Genomic DNA, 21,543 nt, shown 5'->3' with positions numbered 1-21,543 from the left:
TTTTGAGAGATGACTAGAAGCTAGAGCACTCAGAACTAGTGATGAGATACAAGAATGATAATCTTTGACTAGTAAATCCTAGCTAATGTATCACTTGTTTTTGTAAAATTTTCTCTTTTCCGAATAGCCTAAGTAAGTAAAGACTTGTATGAGATTCAGAATCATAGGTCTGATTCATCATCTCTATTTCCCACAGAGATTTCCTGTTAGACAAGACAAATTAGAGTCTTCCTACTGACTTGGTGAGTTTTTACATAGTTTTATTTTAAACATAGTTTAAGATCATGGGGACAAAAGTGGAATGAAATGCATAGAAGTATTTATCATGACTGTAAAAGATACACATCTTGAGTGCAATCTACTATCTCATTTCAGTGCAAATAGTATGTAAAGGTGGAAGTCATACAAGGTGAGCATGTAAGTTTTTTTTTTAATGAGCATTAGAGTAAGTGTTAAACATTTTTCATAACTGGTTTCAAAAGAGGTTTTATTCTAAATATTCTTTCCTGGAGTAAACCAGAGTTATTTATTCAGGTCTTCTCTGGTAACTGCTATATATAGGATAAGGTTTTACACTAATTATGGAGATGAGAAAAGATGTTTGGATTTAAAATTTTAATTAATGGTTGATAATACATGATCTGGACATTTTTAGAGTAAGATTATTTTTCTCCCTAGAAAAGATCTTCAGAGAAATTTGAATTATAGCTTATAAAAGGGAGATACCTTAAAGCAAAACATACCTTAAAGGCTTCGTTTTACTCTATATATAAGAAGTTTGATTTTGAGCAAATTGTCTTTGTCTATGTACTTTAGAACTCATCTCTCTATGTGTAACTTAGATATTTCTACCATTCTAGCGACCATCTTGAAAGTTTTGCTTGTGGCACGAGATTCTTACCTCAGATGCTTATGTATGTTTTTATACAGTTTTATTGGATAAAATAGGTGTTATTGCATTTTAATCTTTTTGATTCTGCCAAATCATCAGGAGCCAGGAAATTGTGTTAAGACAGACATTTTAACTTTGACCTGTTTTGTCTGCCTGTGTGGTTTTACTTTTTCCTTGCGTCATGAATTTTGGAATGAACACTTAAAACCGAGAACTTCCTGCTCATCCTTTGTCCTATTTAGTTTAGTTAAAACCTTACCATTACCACAGAAATTGGCTTATTTTTAAGAACTTTGGAAAGGAGAATTTATTTTTTGCAGGTGGTTTTAGGTAGGGAACATGGATCCATCAGATTTCTCTACTTAATACCACACTTGAAGAAAATTGAAGCATACTTATACCTCAGTATCTCTTTTGTAGTTACAGAGAGGTCTACATGTCTCTCATAAAAAGTTTCCAGAGAATACTGAATTCTATACTACTAGATAGTAGTTGTTCAGTTGCTAAGTTGTGTCCAACTCTGCAAACTCATGGACTGTATGTAGTACACCAGGCTTGCTTGTCCTTTGTTGTCTCGTGGAGTTTGTTCAGATTCATGTCCATTGAGTTGGTGATGGCTATTTAACCATCATGTTCTCTGCCATCCCTTCTCCTTTTTCCTTAAATCTTTCTCAACATCAGAATCTTTTCCAAGAAGTTGGCTCGTTGCATCAGGTGGCCAAAGTATTAGTGTCAGCATCAGTCCTTCCAATGAATATTGAGAGTTGATTTCCTTTAGGATTGGCTGGTTTGATGTCCTTGGGGGGACATCAAGGGACTCTCAAGAGTCTTCTCTGGCAGCACAGTTCCGAAGCATCAATTCTTTGGTGTTCAGCCTTCTTTATGGTCCAACTCTCACATCTGTACATGACTAAATAGCTTTGCTATGTGGATGTTTGTTGGCAAAGTGATGTCTCTGTTTTTTAATACACTGTGTAGGTTTGTCATAGCTGTCCTCCCAAAGAGCAAGTATCCTTTAATTTCATGACTGCGGTCACCGTCTGCAGTGCTAGATAGTATGTAGTAGTAAATGCTGAAGAGAATTGGTTGTCCTTGTAGTAGACCAAATCCTCTGGAGCAGGTGGGTCTTTTCAGCTTCTGAATTAATGAAGTTATCCCAAATTGTATACCCTAAGGGCAGTTTAGAATTTCTTCTTTGGTGTGCATTCTTTGGCCCCTTCTCTAGCCAGATTGTGTTACCAAGAAATATTTTTAAATGTTTTGACTAAAACATTGGTGGGCAAAGAGAACTGCTTGTTGAATTTGGCTTCTATAAAAGCCAGAGGACCCTGTGAGGTTATGCAACCTCTGCCTATTTGTTTCATAAAATGACTCTTTAGTTTTTGAATTCATTACAGATAGGACATGCTTAAATTGTATTAAGGCCAAGCCACTCATCTATTTGCTGTTTGATTTTATAAGAGTCTTCATAGTTGTAGTTGAGGGGAGAAGGTGAAAAACTGTAACTTCTCAAATCTCAAAAAAGCTTTGGGCATATAATTATATAATAGTCTCTTAACCATAAGGTTTTGTACCTCTTCTTCCTCTTCCTTCTTCTTTTTTAAAATTCTGTTCCAGCTCTTGTTTTAGAATAAATTTTCTCAACCTAGAAGTCTTTGATAACATGTGGGTTGTGTTAAAATCTTCATTTTTCCTAAGTTTACTCTTTGTGGCCCTAGAGATTTTTGCCCAAGCCATTCAGTGGAATCAACACATTATTATTATTATTATTTGTGAAAAGAGAAAAGTTGCTGATTGTTTGGTTCTGCCTATCTAACTTCATTTCTAAAGGTGTTTTCCTTTGGAGCCGAGATCCGCTTTGAAGTGAAATATAGCCCCTTTATAGTTCAGATTTGTTTGCTGATTTGAATTCATATCTTTCTATTTTAGCCATCTCCCAAATAATGGATTTTGAAAGTGATGTGTGGAGAAGCTTAATCTGATGAACACTATCTGCCTTTTTCTTTTAAAGCAGTTGGAGGAAGTCGGCTTTTTTGTTTGTTTGTTTTGTATTTTATCCTAGCAGGGGTTTAGTAATTAACAACACCAGCACATCACCTGATGAAAGAACCCAGACTTTGTGAAACCTGTGCTTGTTGCACTCCTGGTTTATTCTGCAGGATCCTCCATTCAAGTGGAGACAGGAATTTTTTTTTTTTCTTTTACGTTGTTATGTAGATGTAGTTATTTGTGCCTGAATTAAAAAGCAAAACGAAAACCCGAGAACTCTTTTTAAGTTCTAAGGAGATGAAGTCCTGCAAGACTGTTGAGTGTCACCTACCTCTTTCCAGGGCAGACCTCTGCATTTGGAGCAGAGCATGCCCTCCCTGGGAGGCTTCCCAGGTGACACTAGTGGTAAAGAACTCACTTACCAATTCAGGAGACATTAGAGATGTGGGTTCGATCCCTGGGTGGGGAAGATCTCCTGGAGGAGGGCATGGCAGCCCACTCCAGTATTCTTACCTGGAGAATCCTGTGGACAGAGGAACCTGATGGGTCCATAGGGTTGAAGAGTCCGATATGACTGAAGCAACTTAGCATGCACCACGCACATGCTCCCCCTGGACATATTTTTCAGGTAGGGGATTATACTAATATGTCTATATCAACTTCTCTTACATAATGAATAGTTTTTGGGTAGAGGGAATGATTCCCTAGCCCTTAACTTAAATTGGCAATCAGTTTTTCTGCTCTTTGATTTTTTTTTCTAACTGGAAAAGTTGCATCCAGATTGAGAATTATTCTGTATTTTAACCTTTGAGCTGGCTGCCGAGGTCTCCTTGGGGACAAGGACACTTTGTAGTTATTTATAACCTATAGAGAAGTGCAGTAAGACTGTAAACAGCCAGCACATGCTGAGGTTGGGAGTCAGTGGGAGCAGTCTATTGTTTATTCCTTTGCTTTCAATGACTTGAAATTCTTTCATGTATCTTCTTGTTCATCTTCATTTTGACTTTGGATGAGCCTTACTAGCCAGGCTATTTCTGTAAAAGTTTTATCTCATAACACATTGACCAGAAGGGAAAAATAGCCTTTTTATGTTCAAAAGCATACCTAACCCTCACAGTCATTTCAGAGTCCATGCTTGCCTAAGAGATCTGTAAACTGGGAAAACCTTAATGGTATTGACATGCATATGTAATACTATACTTGTTTCTGAGTTTTCCTTATATGCAACAAATATACAAACAGTTGACCTCTTGGTTAGATAAATATTTGACTATGGTAGAAAATAGGTTCTGCATCATAGTCTGGTATAGAAAAAACTTAGTAATATGTCTGGACATGTTTTAAAGGTGGATGTGTCTATCTCTGTGTCTCTCTCTGTATGTTTGTTTCTATACACATATTTGCACATGCATATATTTAATGTTAATTATCATTTCTCTACATGTCAGTTTTAAGGGAATCAAATGCTATGTCAGACATGAAAATTATAGATCAATTCTAAGTAAATGCTAATAATCTACCTCATTTTTATCCATATATGGGAATTTTATTGTATAGAATTTAACTTGGAATATCTGAGAGGTCTAGCATGAGTTTCTGACAGCTGCTATAATGATACTTTCAGGATTAACTTATACTGGAAGATTTGTTTATCTTAACTGTTGTGGGTTCAGGAACTTCCCATTTAGCCCTGCACATTTCTCTTTTTTCTCAACTTTTCTTGGATTTTTTTTTTTAATCAAAGAAGAATGTAGTTTTGGAATGTATTAAATCAGTTCTTTAACACTGAGGATGAACCATTAGTTTTGTTTTGTTTTTTGTAATGTGATTGCTTTACACTGCTGTGTTAGTGTCTGTAGCACAATGAAATGAGTCAGCTGTGTGTATCCATGTATCCCTTCCCTCCTGGACCTCCCTCCCGCCCCCCTCCGCTTACTCCTAGGCCATCGCTGAGCACTGAGCTGACTGCCTGTGCTGGGCCGCAGCTCCCACAGCTGTTCTACACGTGGCAGCGTGTATGTGTCAGTCTTCATCCCCCAATGCGTCTCATCCTCCTCTTACCTCCGTGTGTCCACGTGTCCAGTCTCTATGTCTGTGCCTCTGGTCCTGCCCTGGAAATAGGTTCATCAGTACCATGTTTCTGGATTCCACATACATGCATTAATACATGATGTTTTTCTTTTTCTGATTTATTTCACCTTATATGACAGACTCTGGGTCCATCCACATTTCTTCCAGCCACCCAGTTGTGTTCCTTTTTATGACTGAGTAGTATTCCATTGCATATATGTGCCTCATCTTCTTCATCCGTTCTGTTGTAGATGGACATCTAGGTTGTTTCCATATCCTGAAAGTGAAAATGTTAGTCGCGGCTGACTCTTTGCGACCCCATGGGCTGTAGTCCATCAGTCTCCTCTGTCCATGGGATTCTCCAGGCAGGGGTATGGAGTAGGTTGCTGTTCCTTCTCTAGGGGATCTTCCCGACCCAGAGATTGAACCTGGGTCTCCCACATTGCAGGCGGATTCTTGACCATCTGAGTCACCGTGTCCTGGCTGTTATAAATAGTGCTGCAGTGAACATTGGGGTACATGGGCCATTTGGTGGAGTACATGTGCATATGTATATTTTTTACATGTGTCATTTTAAATTATGGTTTTCTCAGAGTATATGCCCAGGCTTAGTTGCACTGTGACATATGGAATCTTAGTTCCCCATCAGGGAGGGAACCCTCATCCCCTGCTTTGGAAGGCAGATTCTTAACCACTGGACCACCAGGGAAGTCCCTAAAATATTTTGTTTTAAAAGTATGCTTGGATTCCTGTAGCTGTTATTTATTCAGCAACTCCTATTAATTTGAGCTCATTAAAGAAAAATATGATCCCAAAAGACAGTAGTCTAGTTAGTAGCTATTTCATTGAACAAATATTTATTGAATACCTATTATGATACCATTTTAGGCATAGGGGAATGCTGTTCTCTCATTGTGCTTTAACTTCTTAGTGGGAGAGACAGTAGACAAGTGAAAAGATAAAAACAAGGCGATTTCAGATAGTGGTACTAAAAAAATGTAAGTTTGTTTACTGAATTTGTGAGTCTTCCTTGTTTGTAAAGTAAGTTCATTTGTATCATTTCTTTTTAGATTCCACATGTAAGGGGTGTCATAGGATATTTCTCCTCTGTCTGATTGAACTCATGGTTGCCAGGGGAAGGGATAGTTAGGGACTTTGGGAGGGTCATCTACACACTGCTGTACTTAAAATGGATAACTAACAAAAGCTATTGTATAACACATGCAACTCTGCTCAATGTTATGTGCCAGCCTGGATGGAAGGGGATTTGGAGGGTGAATGGATGCATGTATATGTATGGTACTGCCACAATGTTGTTAATTGACAGTATCCCCAATACAAAATAAAAACTTTAAAGTTAAAAAAATAAAAAAGAAATGTAAACAGGGTAATGTGATGAAAGAGGCTATAAGTAAGGACTGCTTCTGTGGTCAGGGATGACCTGTCTGTGGATACTACATTTGACAGGACACCTAAATGATAAGAAGAAGCCAGCTGTGAAAAAATATGAGGGAAAAAAGAGCTTTCCAGGCTGAGGAAAGAGCCTGATGTGTTCACCAGATAGAACTAAAGGCCTGAGTAACTAAAGCCTGATGACTGAGAAGAATAAGTGTTAGGTGAGGTCAAGAGATATACTGAAGCTTTGGCCGTCATGACAAAAGGCAGATTTTATTTGGATAACAGTGGAAGCCACTGAATAATTCGTCTTGTTTGTCGCAAGGGTCTGATTTCTAAGCCCTCTTATACCTTAGAGGAATTAATTGTAAAGTCTGCTAATTCTCTTAAAAATTTTTTTATTCACTATTTGAAAAGGTAATATAGTCACATGGCTCGAAATTCAGTAAGTACAAAAGGGAACATAATGGAAATTCTCCTTCCCATGCAAGTGCCAGTTTCCTTCCTTGGAAGTAGCCAGTGTCCCTAGAGTCTTGTATAGCTTTACAGAGATATTTTATACACACACACTAAATATTTTTGTGTGTTTAGATAGAAGGAGCTTCCCCATTCCTTTTTAAAATAAATATTATTATTACATTGTCTATACCATAATTTATTTAACCAATCCCCTGCTGATGGACTTTCAGGTTATTTCCTTTTTTTAAGTTGTTGTGATTGCAAATAGTGCCACATTGAAAAACCTTTTATATTTGTCATATTAAATATATCAGGATAAATTTCTATATGTGGAACTGTTCGATCAAAGGGTATTTGTATTTCTAATTCATTTTGATATATATTTCCCTTCGTGGAGTTTATAACAGTCTATACTCCAATCAGAAATGCTCTCCTTACCCTAGGCAGGTGTTATCAAACATTTTAATCTTTGCAGAGTCACTGGGTGAATTAACGTGTGGTTTACTCTGCATTTATCCATTATAAATGAGAGTTGAAATTGTTTTCACATATTTAAGAGCCATTGATATTTACTTGTCTGTAAACCATTGGCTGTTCTTTGCCTATTTTTCTGTTAGGCTGTTGATTTTTTTCTTTTTGCTCTTTAGAGTCACTCAATTCTAAATCCCTGTGTTATAGAATTAAAAAAAAAAAAAACCACTACAATATTGTAAAGAAATTAGCCTCCAACTAATAAAAATAAATGAAAAAAAAAAAAGGAGAAAAAAAATACAGTGTTACATGTCAGTTATATCTCAGTTTTGTTAAAGAAGCAGTCATCTTTAACTTGTAAATTTTAGGAAGCGTGTACCTGACGTGAAACATGAGAAACCCATCTTCCTTTGCTAATTGAAATCTCTCTTGATTGCCCCTAAGAAGTGTCTCTAAATTTTTTTTTTTAAAGTGCATTTAAAATAAATAAAAATAAAAAGTGCATTTAGTGTTTTGTTAGGCTACATTGAGGGCTTCCCTGGTGGCTCAGATGGTAGAGAATCCACCTGCAATGCAAGAGACTTGGGCTTGATCCCTGAGCTGGGAAGATTCGCTCTAGGAGGGCATGGCAACCCACTCCAGTATTCTTGCCTGGAGAATCCCTGTGGACAGAGGAGCCTGACTGGCTACAGTCCACAGGGTCTCAAAGAGTCAGACACGACTGAATGACTAAGCACGGCACCAACTAGACTGAACTGCAGAAAGTTTACTCATAACAAATATTCAAAAGTCATTCAAACCTTGCAGCAGAGGAAATCAGTATGACCTGTAATTCATAGGGTAATGAGAAAGAAGATACTACCTCCTGGGCTGTACATGATTGAGGATATGTAACAGAAGAAATACAGACACTCCTTTGAGGTCTCAAAAGTTTCTTAAAAATGAATATACCCAAGTCTTTCTGTAGTTTTGTGTGTGTGTGTCAACAGTCTTTTTGGCATCTTCTGTTTTGGAAAATGCAGACGTCTCTCAAGTTTAAAATAGTTAACGACATTGGGATTTTTCCTTACTTGGAAACTGTACCAGGCTTTAAACCATGAAAAAAAAAGTTACAGGTTTTTAAAAAGTCCCTAAAAAACTATGCTTTGGCAAGAAGCCATATTCCCAGCCTTCTAGCTTGTGCATGTTTATGTATTAAACCATATGAAATTGCCAATTTTTGACTATCTTTGGCCTACAAAAACAATGATTCAGTCTAGTATCTGTATAATTTTATCCTGTAATTTTAAGACTGATGGATATAAAGATACCATATATGTGATATGCCTGTATTAATTGTTTGTTTTTTAAAAAAATTCTCTGGAAGAAGGGATCAGATTGAAGATGGAAGAATACTTATTAGGAATAAAAGATTTAAAAACTGCACAAGCTGTCAGGAGAATGGATATGTGTATATGTATGGGTGATTCCCTTCGCTGTTCACCTGAAATTATCAATTATTAGCATTGATAATTTCCCCTGAAATTATCAATTATTAGCATTGTTTGTTAATCAGCTAAACCCCAATACAAAATAAAAAGTTTTTTAAAAAATCCTTAAGGGTTGAATCCCTTTTCCACTAAGAAGGAAGACAGAAAGCAAGCTGCACAAGCCGTCCATGTAGCATTTTGCAGAGCACGTCTGGCCTGGCTCTGGCGTGTGCCACAGATTAAACTGTTGGGATGTTTCTCTTGTACAGGGAATTCATCTTCTCTCCTGGAAGTATCCTGATTACATAAGAGTTCAGTTCGAATTACTGATTTATGGTTTCACAATGAAGGGAAAAATAACCAATCTTTTTCATCTTATAGAATGAAGATACTCTCAGAAGAGGTGTAGACTCATAGGTCAGGATTTAATAGAGTGAACAGGAAAATAAATGGTGGTATATTACAGATAGGGCTTCCCAGTTGGCTCTAGTGGTAAAGAACGTGGCTGCCAATGCAGGAGTTGGAACCCTGGGTCGGGAAAATCCCCTGGGAGAAGGAAATGGCAACCCACTCCAGTATTCTTGCCTGGAAAATCCATAGACAGAGGAGCCTGGTAGGCTCCAGTCCATAGGATCACAGACTGAAGCGACTAAGCACGCATATAACAGATACGTTCAGCCTCCGAGTTGTCAGCATACGGGGAAGTTTGCTAAGCTTTGGAAAATAAGTTTCTCGTTAGAGAACTTGGGAAGTCTTGTTTCAACTTGTTTGAAGCCAGGAACAGTATATGTTGACGCTTGTTGTCTCTCTCTTAAAGATTCTCAAACCATGACCCTCAAATAGACCTCCTCTTTTCTAAAATTGTTTTTCTGCTGGGCGTCTGTGGAAATTGGCTTGTAGTGCTGAAGAGTTCATGTACCACCAGGCTACTTTGCTGATGAACATGTGTTTGCACATGGTGCCTACTCTGAGTGAAATTAATTAGACTTGTGCTATCCTAGTCAATTTCCCTCCCAGCTGGTTGTGTGGTTAGAGCTCCTTAGAGTCTAAAACTGATTCTCTAGTTCTAGTGACTGCTGGGTTGGACATTTTTAAACAATTGGAAGATGGGTGGGTGATATTATTTTAAAAAAAAACAACACACAAAGACTTATGTACAGAATAAATGAGAAACAAAAAAGATAGGAAAAAATGGCCAAGACAAGTTGTACTTTATTTTCTGGTTATAATAGTGGACCATAGCTCTGTAGCAACAGTTAATCCATTAAAATAAGCTGGCTTTTAAACTTGTTTTTTTCTTAGGCTTAGAGAATTCCTAAATTATTAATTGTTAGATAAGTTTGAAGTATTTTTTAAACTTTAACAGTAAGCTCAAATTAGTATTTTTTGATCCATCAATATAGAGCTAAGCCTGCACCTCACACCCACAGAGCCAAGTTTTATGCTCTTAACTAACATGTAAAATTCACATCTTCATTGCCAGCCTGCCCAAAAGATAGTTTTAATTGGGAATTTTGAAATTCCATTCTGGTTCCTACTGGCAGTAATGGTAACTGGATTTATAAAACTGCCTAAGGTGCATTTACTACTAGATAAATAAATGGGCTTCCCTGGTGACTCGGATGGTAAAGAATCTACCTGCAATGCAGAAGATACCCCAGTTCCATCCCTGGATCCAGGAGGATCCTTTGAAGAAGGGAATGGCCACCCATTCCAATATTCTTGCCTGGAGAATTTCCTGGACTGAGAAGCCTGGCAGACTGCAGTCCATGGGGTGAGACTGTGTTTTCCATCAAATGCAAGCCTATCTTGATCACAGGTCTCTTTTCTTGATATTATCATGAAATCTTGAATTGCATAAACCAGGGAGGCCCAAAGACCATTGCAGTGTTTAGTTTGCTGGCTTAAGTAAAATAACACATCATGTGTATAAATCTTAACTTCATCTGCGATTACATGGGATATTTTAATTATAAACACATGTAGGATAGTGTTAAAACCAGTAGGGACTCTGGTAATACTAGTGGTATTACTCTGTGAGGGTGCCCTATATCTTGTTAATACTCTTCCATGGTTATTACTAAGTAGCTACTGAATGCGTATGAGTTGAGTAATTTGGGGGCAGGGGAAAGTTATTCATTTATACCTCTTTCTATGAAGGATTTGAGGCAGTTTCCGGAAATACTTAACATATTTAAATATTTAAAATAAACAGTTTAATGACTTATAGCAAAATTAGTAACAGTGTTAAGAAAATAATAAAGCCATAGTACAGTAATAATATGAGCTATATAGAATGAGCCATGTGAGCCTATAGTTTCAAGACAAATTTGTCTCAGAGCTTCATAGTAGTCAAGCACAGAGGATAACACAGTCATTTAGAAGATTCGTGTTGTCTGTCCCTAACTGAAAATAAACCAGGAGTTTGGGAAAGAAATTTCTCCCTTGTATATTGTAAACTAGACAATGTATGATATAATGAAATAAATATATCCTTTTAATGCTGTTCCTACAATTAATATATTTTGAAGATAAAGTAGAACAGTACAAAGGATATTATACACAACAGTAGCTGTCATCCCAAATTAAATGACATTTGTATTGTCATATTTGCCTTAGGTTGTCCTAATTTTAAAAGAAACATGAGAGATCAACTTGATATGTCTTGCATTCTTTTCCCAGCTTCATTCTTTCTTGTTCCCCCATCCTGAATCTGCTACATAGCTTGTCATTGATTTTTTTTCACTTCTACTGTATGCATTAAAACTCAACGTTCAAAAAACTAAGATAATGGCATCCGGTCCCATCACTTCGTGGCAAATAGATGGGGAAACAAGGACAGACTTTATTTTCTTGGCCTCCAAAATCACTGCAGATGGTGACTGGAGCCATGAAATTAAAAGACGCTTGCTCCTTGGAGGGAAAGTTATGACCAACCTAGTGAAGTGAAGTGAAGTCACTCAGTCGTGTCCAGCTCTTTGTGACCCTATGAACTGAAGCCTACCAGGCTCCTCCATCCATGGGATTGTATATTAAAAAGCAGAGACATTACTGATAAAGGTCCATCTAGTCAAAGTTGTGGTTTTTTCAGTAGTCATGTATGGATGTGAGTTGGACCATAAAGAAAGCTGAACACTGAAGAATTGGTGCTCTTGAACTGTGGTGTTGGAGAAGACTCTTGAGTCCCTTGGACTGCAGGGAGATCCAACCAGTCCATCCTAAAGGAGATCAGTCCTGGATATTCATTGGACAGTTTGATGCTCAAGCTGAAACTCCAGTCCTTTGGCCACTTGATGCAAAGAACTGACTCATTTGAAAATACCATGATTCTGGGAAAGATTGAAGGCAGAAGGAGAAGAGGATGACAGAAGAGGAGATGGTTGGATGACATCACCAACCCAATGCACATGAGTTTGAGCAAGCTCCGGGAGTTGGTGACGGACAGAGAACCCTGGCGTGCTGCAGTCCATGGGGTCTCAAAGAGTCAAGACACAACTGAGCGACTGAACTGAACTGTATGCAAATATCTGTAAATAATATATAGATCTTAAATCTGTGTAAATAATGTACTGCACAAGACATTCCAAAACTCTTTTTTCATTAGTATTGTGTTTGATCTCATCTCCATGGTGCAGTTCATTGCCTTTAAATCCTGAAATAGTTTTCCATTGTATGGAAATAACCCAATTTAGTTACCTATTTCCCTCCTACTGGATTTTTAGTTTGTTTATAACTACCACATTGAACGACCTTGTCCGTGTCTTTTTGTGCCTATGTGCAGTTTTTCTAGGGCAGTGGTTCTCAAAACGATCCAGGACCAGCACATCAGGGTCACCTGGGAACTGGTTCAGTTCAGTTCAGTTCAGTCGCTCAGTCGTGTCCGACTCTTTGCGACCCCATGGATCACAGCACGCCAGGCCTCCCTGTCCATCACCAACTCCTGGGGTTTACCCAAACTCATGTCCGTTGAGTCGGTGATGCCATCCAACCATCTCATCCTCTGTCGTCCCCTTCTCCTCCTGCCCTCAATCTTTCCCAGCATCAGGGTCTTTTCAAATGAGTCAATCTTGAGCATCATGTGGCCAAAGGATTGGAGTTTCAGCTTCAACATCAGTCCTTCCAATGAACACTCAGGACTGATCTCCTTTAAGATGGACTAGTTGGATCTCCTTGCAGTCCAAGGAACTCTCAAGAGTCTTCTCCAACACCACAGTTCAAAAGCATCAATTCTTCGGTGCTCAGCTTTCTTTATAGTCCAACTCTCACATCCATACATGACTACTAGAAAAACCATAGCTTTGACTAGATGGACCTTTATTGGCATAGTAATGTCTCTGCTTTTTAATATGCTATCTAGGTTGGTCATAATCTTTCCACGGAGTAAAGTGAAAGTGAAAGTGAAGTCGCTCAGTCGTGTCCGACTCTTTGCAACCCCATGGACTGTAGCCTACCAAGTTCCACCGTCCATGGAATTTTCCAGGCAAGAATACTGGAGTGGTTTGCCATTTCCTTCTCCAAGGAGTAAGCATCTTTTAATTTAATGGCTGCACTTACCATTGGCAGTGATTTTGGAGCCCAAGAAAAGTAAGTCTGCCACTGTTTCCACTGTTTCCCCATCTATTTGCCATGAAGTGATGGGACTGGATGCCATGATCTTAGTTTTCTGAATGTTGAGCTTTAAGCCAACTTTTTCACTCTCCTCTTTCACTTTCATCAAGAGGCTCTCTAGTTCTTCTTCACTTTCTACCATAAGGGTGGTATCATCTGCATATCTGAGGTTATTGATATTTCTTCCTACAGTCTTGATTTCAGCTTGTGCTTCATCCAGTCCAGCGTTTCTCATGATGTACTCTGCATATAAGTTAAATAAGCAAGCTGACAATATACAGTCTTGACATACTTGTCAAGTTCCTTCCCCTCTTTGGAACTAGTCTGTTGTTCCATGTCCAGACTTGTTAGAAATAGAAATTCTTGGACCTATTCCAAACCTGATAGGTATACAGTGTTTAGTAACAGCTATTTTATTTACTTTTTGTGGCTGGTATTTTTATAGGATAGTTGGTCTTTTTCTTATTTATTTTGTAGAAACAGTTTATGTATTACTTCTTATACAGCTAACTCTTTGCCATGTATTGTAAGCTTAGTTTGTTTTTTGCTTTGTTCATAGTACTTAAAAATTGTATTCACTGCTGTTTTTAATGTTTTTATGTTTAGAAAGACCCTGGAGGGGAGAATTTTGAGTTGGATTTGGTTTGCTACTGGGACACCCTGTTGAGATATGTAGCGATTATTTAGGAATGGTCTGAGACTTATGAAAGAGGTCAGAGTTGGAGATGTGGGAAGCATTTATATAAAGACAGAAATTTGACACTGTTGTGGATAAAATTACCACAAAAGAGAATGTAGTTTGAGAAAATGATTCAAGATTAAACCATGGGAGCAACAGTGAAGTAAGAGAATCTAATAAAAGATATTGATGAATGATCAGAAAACAGAGAAGGCAAGGAGAAGAATCTGCAAAATCAGACATTGGTGAAGTGTAACAAGAGAGATTGTTAATGCTACATAGAAAGGAACACAACTAAGAGAGGGGTGAATGTTGCCCTTCAAGAGAGCAGCTAACAATGGGTTAAGAAATAGAGGACTATTCTTTTTAAATTTATTTTTAATTGGAGGATAATTTCTTGACAATACTGTGTTGGTTTCTGTCACATATCAACATAAATCAGCCATAGGTATACATAGGTCCCCTCATCGTGAACCTCCCTCCCAAGGACTATTCTTATTAATAAGTTTGCACTGAAGTGTAGAAGATAAGACAGTAGTTGGAAAGGTAACAAGGTTATTTTCCTTTAGGAGTATTTGTATTTGTACCCCCAAGGGAAGGAGCCAGTAGCAAACCTGTATGTGATGTTCACCATGCTGTCTTCTCTTTAGGAAGTTGCTCAGTCATGTCCGACTCTTTGTGACCCCATGGTCTGTAGCCCACCAGGCTCCTCTGTCCATGGAATTTTCTAGGCAAAAATACTGGAGTGGGTTGCCATTTCCTTCCGTGTCTTCAGTGTCTCCTGCATTGCAGGCATATTTACCTGTTGAGCCATCAAGGAAGCCCCTACTTTAAGTACCCTTTGAGTAAAGGGTACTCAATTGGTAAGATAATATTAATTATCTTATAATTATATAAATTATATGTTATATAAATAATTAGTTTTGTGCAGAAAATTAAAACAGAATTTTATCTTTGTGATGAGGAGACTGCCTTAGGTTATGTGAGGAGACTGCCTTAGGTTAGGTGATCTTCTCTGAGGTTAACATTGAATGCTAAGCAGTCATTTGAATGATAACGGCAATGCATTCCAGGCAGGAGACAAAGTTTCCAGTCTCTGAAAGGTCAAATGGAAGTAGTAGGATAGTATGCTAATAAAATTCTCTTGCTTCTTGCATCAACCAGGGTGAAGAAACAGTAGAAGTTTTTGTCCCCTGACTTCGGAAATCTTGTTTAACCTTCAAACTGGCGATGTCAAGGGTTCCAAGTCCTCCACCTCCGGCAGAAATGTCGAGTGGCCCTGTAGCTGAGAGCTGGTGCTACACACAGGTAGGTGCTTCTTGGGAGGATTTTGGTGGACAAAAGGAATCAGGTTTCTTTTCTATGTTGACTTTCCTGCTTTCTCTGAGTCATACATGTCATCTTTCCGTTCCTTGGTTTTCTACGAGGAATCTGAATGGCCTAGGCCGCTGTTTTTCACAGGAGGTTGAAGGAGAGAAATCTTTGAAACTACACCTAGTCTCTACATCTTCCTTGATGGTAATGTGTGACTCTGTTGAGCTACTCAAGGGGAAACTAGGTTTGAGATTTGCAACCCCAGGCAGTGGTGTCAATATCTAAATCATTAAACACCGCTCTGAGCAGAGGTTCATTTTAGGTGTGGCTTAATCACATGCTTTCCCAACATTGTCTGTGCTTTTCTCACTTTCCATCCAATATTTCTCAGAAACTGAAAAGAAAAGCAGTGGAAGCAGTTGATCACTATGAGATTTCTTAAAATGTAGATGAGGGATGGAAAAGGATGAGCCTGTATGCTGGCTGAACAGTGCTATCTTCTTATGGGATTATGCAAAGGGAGGGAGGGGGAAATTATCTGATCTCCAGCCTGTTTTTCAGGTTGCTCACTTCCTATATAATTACTTCCTGGTTTTCTATCAACAGATCAAGGTAGTGAAATTCTCCTACATGTGGACCATCAATAACTTTAGCTTTTGCCGGGAGGAAATGGGTGAAGTCATTAAAAGTTCAACCTTTTCATCAGGAGCCAATGATAAACTGAAATGGTGAGGAAGAATACATTTAGCTGTAAAAATTTTTCTAAAAGTTGCCTGTTTTGCTTGGCTTCATGGAAGACTGTCTGGAACGTAAGATCCTTAATGGCAGGGACTTTGTTTTGTTCTTTATTCCCCAGTGTCTGATACATAACAGATGCTCACTGTATGTTTGTTGAATTAGTTCGGTGAGTGTTTCGGGGTCAGCAAGCTCAAATGGCTGTAGAGTAAAGTCATTGAGTTAAGAGGGCCAGTATTGTAAATAATATCCGTACCTGGTGTGAATGTTGACCACTTTGCAAACTAGTTAGTGTCCTAAAAGAAGTGGTGGCTACAGCTCCCCCTGACTATAGCCACATGTGAATAAGGTTTGACCATTGCCAGATTCTTTGATTTTTCAAGAAAAACAGAAAATCTAGCTTTTATAATGTAATAGCTCTTGATTTTTAGATTGCCTGTTTTTTTTTTTGTTTGTTTTTTTTTAGTTCTACCAGTTTATTGCTACCAACCCATCTCCCTCCACCCTCGTGCACACATGCTCAGTCATGTAATCCCATGGACTTCAGTCCACCAGACTCCTCTGTCCATGGATTTTTCCAGGCAAGAATACTGGAGTGGATTGCCATTTTTCCTTCTCCAGGATTGCCTGTTTTTAAACAAAGGAGGTTTATTTACTTGTAACTGGAATGCCCAGGGTATAGGATATCTTTTAAAGTAATTTGATCCCAGAGCCAGGCCAATGGTTAGATTAAGGACCCATCACTCTCTGCTCTGCCCTGCTCTCCACACAGTTTGACATCTCAAGATTAGCTTCCCTTGTGGTTGAAAGTTGACTGGCAGTAGCAATGGGCATCTTCCACTACCAACCAAGTCTTTAAACTTTCTCTGAACTGTGTGGCCAAGAAGGTGTCAGAGTGCACTGATTGGTTTAGATCTAGGTTCCTTCAGTTGATCCCTGTGGCAAGGGAAATAGGATCTGGGAGGGTGGGTCTGTCCCTTCCAAACCGTGTCTTCTCTTGAGGAGCTGCAGGCTGTTATGTTTACAACCATGTTCTCCCTACAAAGCCCAGAGTACATATCTATGAACCACCATTTTGACCTCTGTTAACCCACTGAAAAGTTCAGTGACTTTCCATTCATTTAGTATTTGTTGGCCATGTACATTAAGTAGTGAATTACTAGGTGCTGAGAGAATTCTTAGGCATTGTATTTAAATCCACATCTTTAGCACAATGTGTTGTGATGTCTGTGGTGTATGCACTTCCCAGAGAAGCAGTGAATTGGGCCACCTGTTTGAGAAAGGTGTCATAATACTGGCAAGACCTAAGGATGCATATGGCCTATGTATTATACGTGGTAAAACAGTGTCTGAACCACATGCAGTTCAGCTAATGACATTTACAAGTTAACTGAGTTGAACCTGTTAAATTCTGTCTGAATTTTGTTTTGATCCATTGGTAACAGATTGGCATTGATAACTCTACTTAGAAGTCTGACTTGGAACTCTGCCCCGCATAATGGGAGTTAACCTTTGTCTGTGCTTCCTCCATATTGCCTCTTATTTTAATCTTAGAGTATTATCGCCAGATTGGTAAAATATCTGTAAAAGATTACTTATTTCTCTAGAGTTCTTTTTCTCTCCCAAATTGGTGTTGAAAGGCTCACTGACTTTTTTTCTCCTGGTTTCACTACAGTCCCCAAAAAATAAGGGGCTGAATTTTCCTGAGATCGAGAATTAAAACAGATGGAGATTCAACTGAATTTTGAAGTATTTTAGGGGGAAAAAGTGATTTGGGAGATTATGAGGAAAGAGGCAGAGATGCAAGGGATGTGTTGTCGGATTCTAAGATGCCCCTTTATTGTTTACTTTTTAAAAGGTGCCTCAGGTTGCTCTAGAAGAGTGATTTGTAAGTAGTCATTTAACTGAGTCAGAATATCCTGCTATGGGGCCTCGGTTTGTTTTTTAACATCTCCTGTTGATTCTTATGTTCTCGTTGCCTCCTATCACTTCATGAGCCTACAAACGTGGATGCTTTTGACTTTTTTTTCCTTCTGTTTTGGGCAGGTGTTTGCGGGTAAACCCAAAAGGACTAGATGAAGAAAGCAAAGATTACCTGTCACTTTACCTGTTACTCGTCAGCTGTCCAAAGAGTGAAGTTCGAGCAAAATTCAAATTCTCCATCCTAAATGCCAAGGGTGAAGAAACCAAAGCTATGGGTAAATGTTATCTTTGTTCAACTCTGTTTTCACATCCAGCAACTTTATACATTGACAAGTTGTGGATTTGATCTTTTTTTGAGTAACCCTAAATATAACTTTTTTTTTTTTCACTCCAGAGAGTCAACGGGCATATAGGTTTGTGCAGGGGAAAGACTGGGGATTCAAAAAATTCATCCGTAGAGATTTTCTCTTGGATGAGGCCAATGGGCTTCTTCCTGATGACAAGCTTACCCTCTTCTGTGAGGTGAGTCCTTTTACCCTGCTGTGAGAGTAGCAGTTCCCAGGCCTGATGGGTATCGGTAGATGTATTGTGTCAAGGATGGAGAGGGAGAAAATCCCCGAGTGGAGTGGTGCTGCACAGATGCTGTTTACATGACTGACTGAAAGTTGTGCCATGTTTTCAAGGTTGTTGGGCAGCTCAGTTTTCCACTTGTTACTATTTGTTTAAAAACAAAGATCGTGTATGTACTATCTTGGGTCATGATTCTGGGTTTTCATTGCAAAATTTTTCAGAAGGCATTTGGAAGGACTGTTCCTTTACACTGAGGAGAATGACAAGCAGCTGGATAAGTGTATTTGTTCCTTGAGCTCTCTGGCTCCTCCTTGAATATGAGGTCCACATGGGTTTGATAGAGCACTCTCTTTTCTGCTCTTTGAACAAGATGACTTTTATCGGTTGTTGAGTGTCTCTGGTTTGTCTTGCTGAGGGAGTTGTGAAATAGGAAGGTAAGAACCATTTTTTTAAAGAGGAGGTTATGTAGAGCTAAGTCATTGTTAGTGAAGAGGGTTACCTGTAGTCATTTAGGAGAAGCCTTCTAAGATCCCCAATGACCTAAAGAGCCTTTTTCAGGTTTATAGGAGAAGCCTAGAAATAAAATTCCATGAGAGTGAGTTGGAAAATGGTTTCTTTAATGAGTATATACTAATTAGTTGTTTCATGCTGTTATTAATGCATTTATAAATACTAATAAGCTTACAGTGTAAGAAACTAAGAAAACCTCTAGTCAGCTGGGATGTTGGTGTTCCTTGTACATTGTGTGGTCAAGGACCTGATTCCTGATCAACATCACCAAGAGAATGTCTCCTGTGCTTTCATAGGGAGGGTACAGTCAAGTTTCCCAACTAACAGTGTACTTTGTCAAATAATAGGCCCACATTGCGAGTTAACATTAACAATAGCTCCAAAGGCATGCCATGTCACCACCTGCACAGCAGGGAAGGTGTCCCTTAGGAGTCTTGCCCTGTTGTAGAAGAGGCCTGGCCAGCAGTCGCTGGCTTCTTTTCCAAGTCACAGCTCATTGAATATTTTCATAGAGTTGCTGATGATTAGTAAACCTGGGAGGTATAGTTTATTAAAATACTACACTGAATACATAAAATATAGTTTGCATAATAGCTACCTTTTCTCCTTTTTAATTGCTAAGAGAAAAAAGGAAATAAGAAAATACTAGAGTGAAGGTGTCTGTAAAAATACATAAAATGTTGCAGTTATTTTTTATCTTGGAATTTCAGTTCTACATAAATCCAAGTAGTTACAGATCATACTCAATTGCCCATGTGGAGAAATGAGAGCAAGAACAATTGGGTGGTTTTGTGTGAGATTGAATGTTATATAAACAAACTATCAATTGAATATTCACCCACCTTAGAGATCCTGTATTTCAGGAAAAAAATAAAATAGTGGATTCTTAATTTCTGTTGGAAATGAAAGTCAATCTTTGAACTATTCTCTGAAGAAAATCACCTCTAAATAATGCATCTGGTGTCTTAGGCAATACCAGAGCCTTTATTGCCCCATTTTTAAGTCTACAGTGCGTCCAGCGTTTTCTTTACATGCTGTCCCCCGCACCTCACCCCACCCAGATCCATTCCATCTGCTTCAGCCCTTGTATTGACTTTCTTGATTTGGAAACCAGTTGACCTGCCCTCACTTGGCAATTTCTCATCCTGTGGTTGAGTCTGAGGCACTCTCTCTCTGCTTCCCCATATGAAATTCTCTTAGGAGAAATTCTGTGGTTAAGTTTAGAAATGCCTTACTGACTTAGAAGGGAAGTGAGATAACACTTTGGAAATGAGGAGATGTTGAACAGGGAAACGTCTGGCTGGGTTCTGCTGATGCCATCGGTTTCTTACCATCGGACCAGGTGTGCCATCTGTTCCTCTCACACTTCTCTGTTGGCCACAGGTGCTGAGTGTTGCTTCTCGTTCTTGGGCTTGTGCCTAGTGAGACTCGTTTCTGTTCCAAGACTCTCTGTGGACTTAGTAGCGTTCAGCGTTGCAAGACAGTTGCGTAGGGGTGTGTGTTGGATGTGTGGGTTTTAAAAATGTCTGCAGCTCATCTAAGTTCTTAGTGCATTTCAGAGCTAGATCACCCTTTGGTGAAAATTCTGTCACTTTGACCTTTGCTCCCTTCTATCAATGGAATATTTGTAAACAAGTCTATTTTGTTCATATTTATATTTTATTTATTATTGGTTTAGTTATATTTTCTTAAAATTTAGAGGCCTTTATGAAGTTGATGTCCACATACAAATTTAGATTATGAGGACTCCACTGTTGTATTCCTTACCCAGTTTTTGGCCCAGGTACTTCTGTCTTGTCCTGATGTAATAAGTACAGTTGTTTTGTGCATATTTTGGTCTGTTCCCAGAGATCATAAGAGGGAATCCTAAGGTGAAAGACTGAGAATCACACATTTGTGTGTTTGGGCTATATTTCAGTATAACTGTGTAACCGTTAATGAAACTGAAAATGCTGAATGGGCAGTCTTGTTTGTAATGTGCCTCTGGGTTCACTTCCGGTTCTTATTGACCTTTCTTTCTGACTCTTAGGAAATGCGTTGATTTTTCCAAGTTGATACTGCTTAGTTAACTCATTCCCTCAATTGTCTTTTATCACAGTCGTTTGAGCTGGGTTGGTTCTTTTCGATTCATGTTATGTTATTGAGGGGAGAAGCAGTGCCTAGGGAGGTTAGGTAATTTTTCCTGACATTGTGCAGCAAATTGGTAGCAGCTCTCCACTTTCCATCTCTAGTCTGCTGTGCTACACTAAAGTGGAACTGAGCACCATTCACCCTAGGAAACATGGGCTCTACCAAGTTTTCTTTGGTAATGAAAGAATCATGAAAACTTTACACTTTTAATTTTCTCTTTAATAATTTGGACCACAGAAAATCTACTTGAAATGCTTCACTTTTGTTGATCCTCTTTATTTATACTGAAAACAAGTAGCTGGTTAGCAGTAAAAATCCATGTATTCCAT

The 21,543-nt window shown here is 38.6% G+C and overlaps 1 protein-coding gene across 4 annotated transcripts in view; it reads left to right on the top strand.

Moving 5' to 3' along the window:
* Positions 1-21,543, top strand: part of SPOP (speckle type BTB/POZ protein) — a 76,538-nt gene that overhangs the window by 39,972 nt on the left and 15,023 nt on the right. The window contains exons 2-7 of one of the 4 annotated variants that reach the window (XM_065909480.1): positions 197-242; positions 14,825-14,895; positions 15,197-15,340; positions 15,953-16,074; positions 18,128-18,279; positions 18,399-18,526. In XM_065909480.1, the coding sequence (XP_065765552.1) occupies positions 15,263-15,340; positions 15,953-16,074; positions 18,128-18,279; positions 18,399-18,526 (480 nt within the window). In that variant the 5' untranslated portion in view covers positions 197-242; positions 14,825-14,895; positions 15,197-15,262. Of the gene's footprint in view, positions 1-196; positions 243-375; positions 410-14,824; positions 14,896-15,196; positions 15,341-15,952; positions 16,075-18,127; positions 18,280-18,398; positions 18,527-21,543 lie in introns of all 4 variants that reach the window. The other 3 variants (XM_065909481.1, XM_065909478.1, XM_065909479.1) reach the window with 3 other exon arrangements.

The sequence above is a fragment of the Muntiacus reevesi genome, chromosome 18, assembly GCF_963930625.1.
Source record: "Muntiacus reevesi chromosome 18, mMunRee1.1, whole genome shotgun sequence".
NCBI classification, from domain to species: Eukaryota; Metazoa; Chordata; class Mammalia; order Artiodactyla; family Cervidae; genus Muntiacus; species Muntiacus reevesi.
Note: the sequence above shows the minus strand (reverse complement) of the source record. Positions and strands in the feature narration are given on the sequence as shown.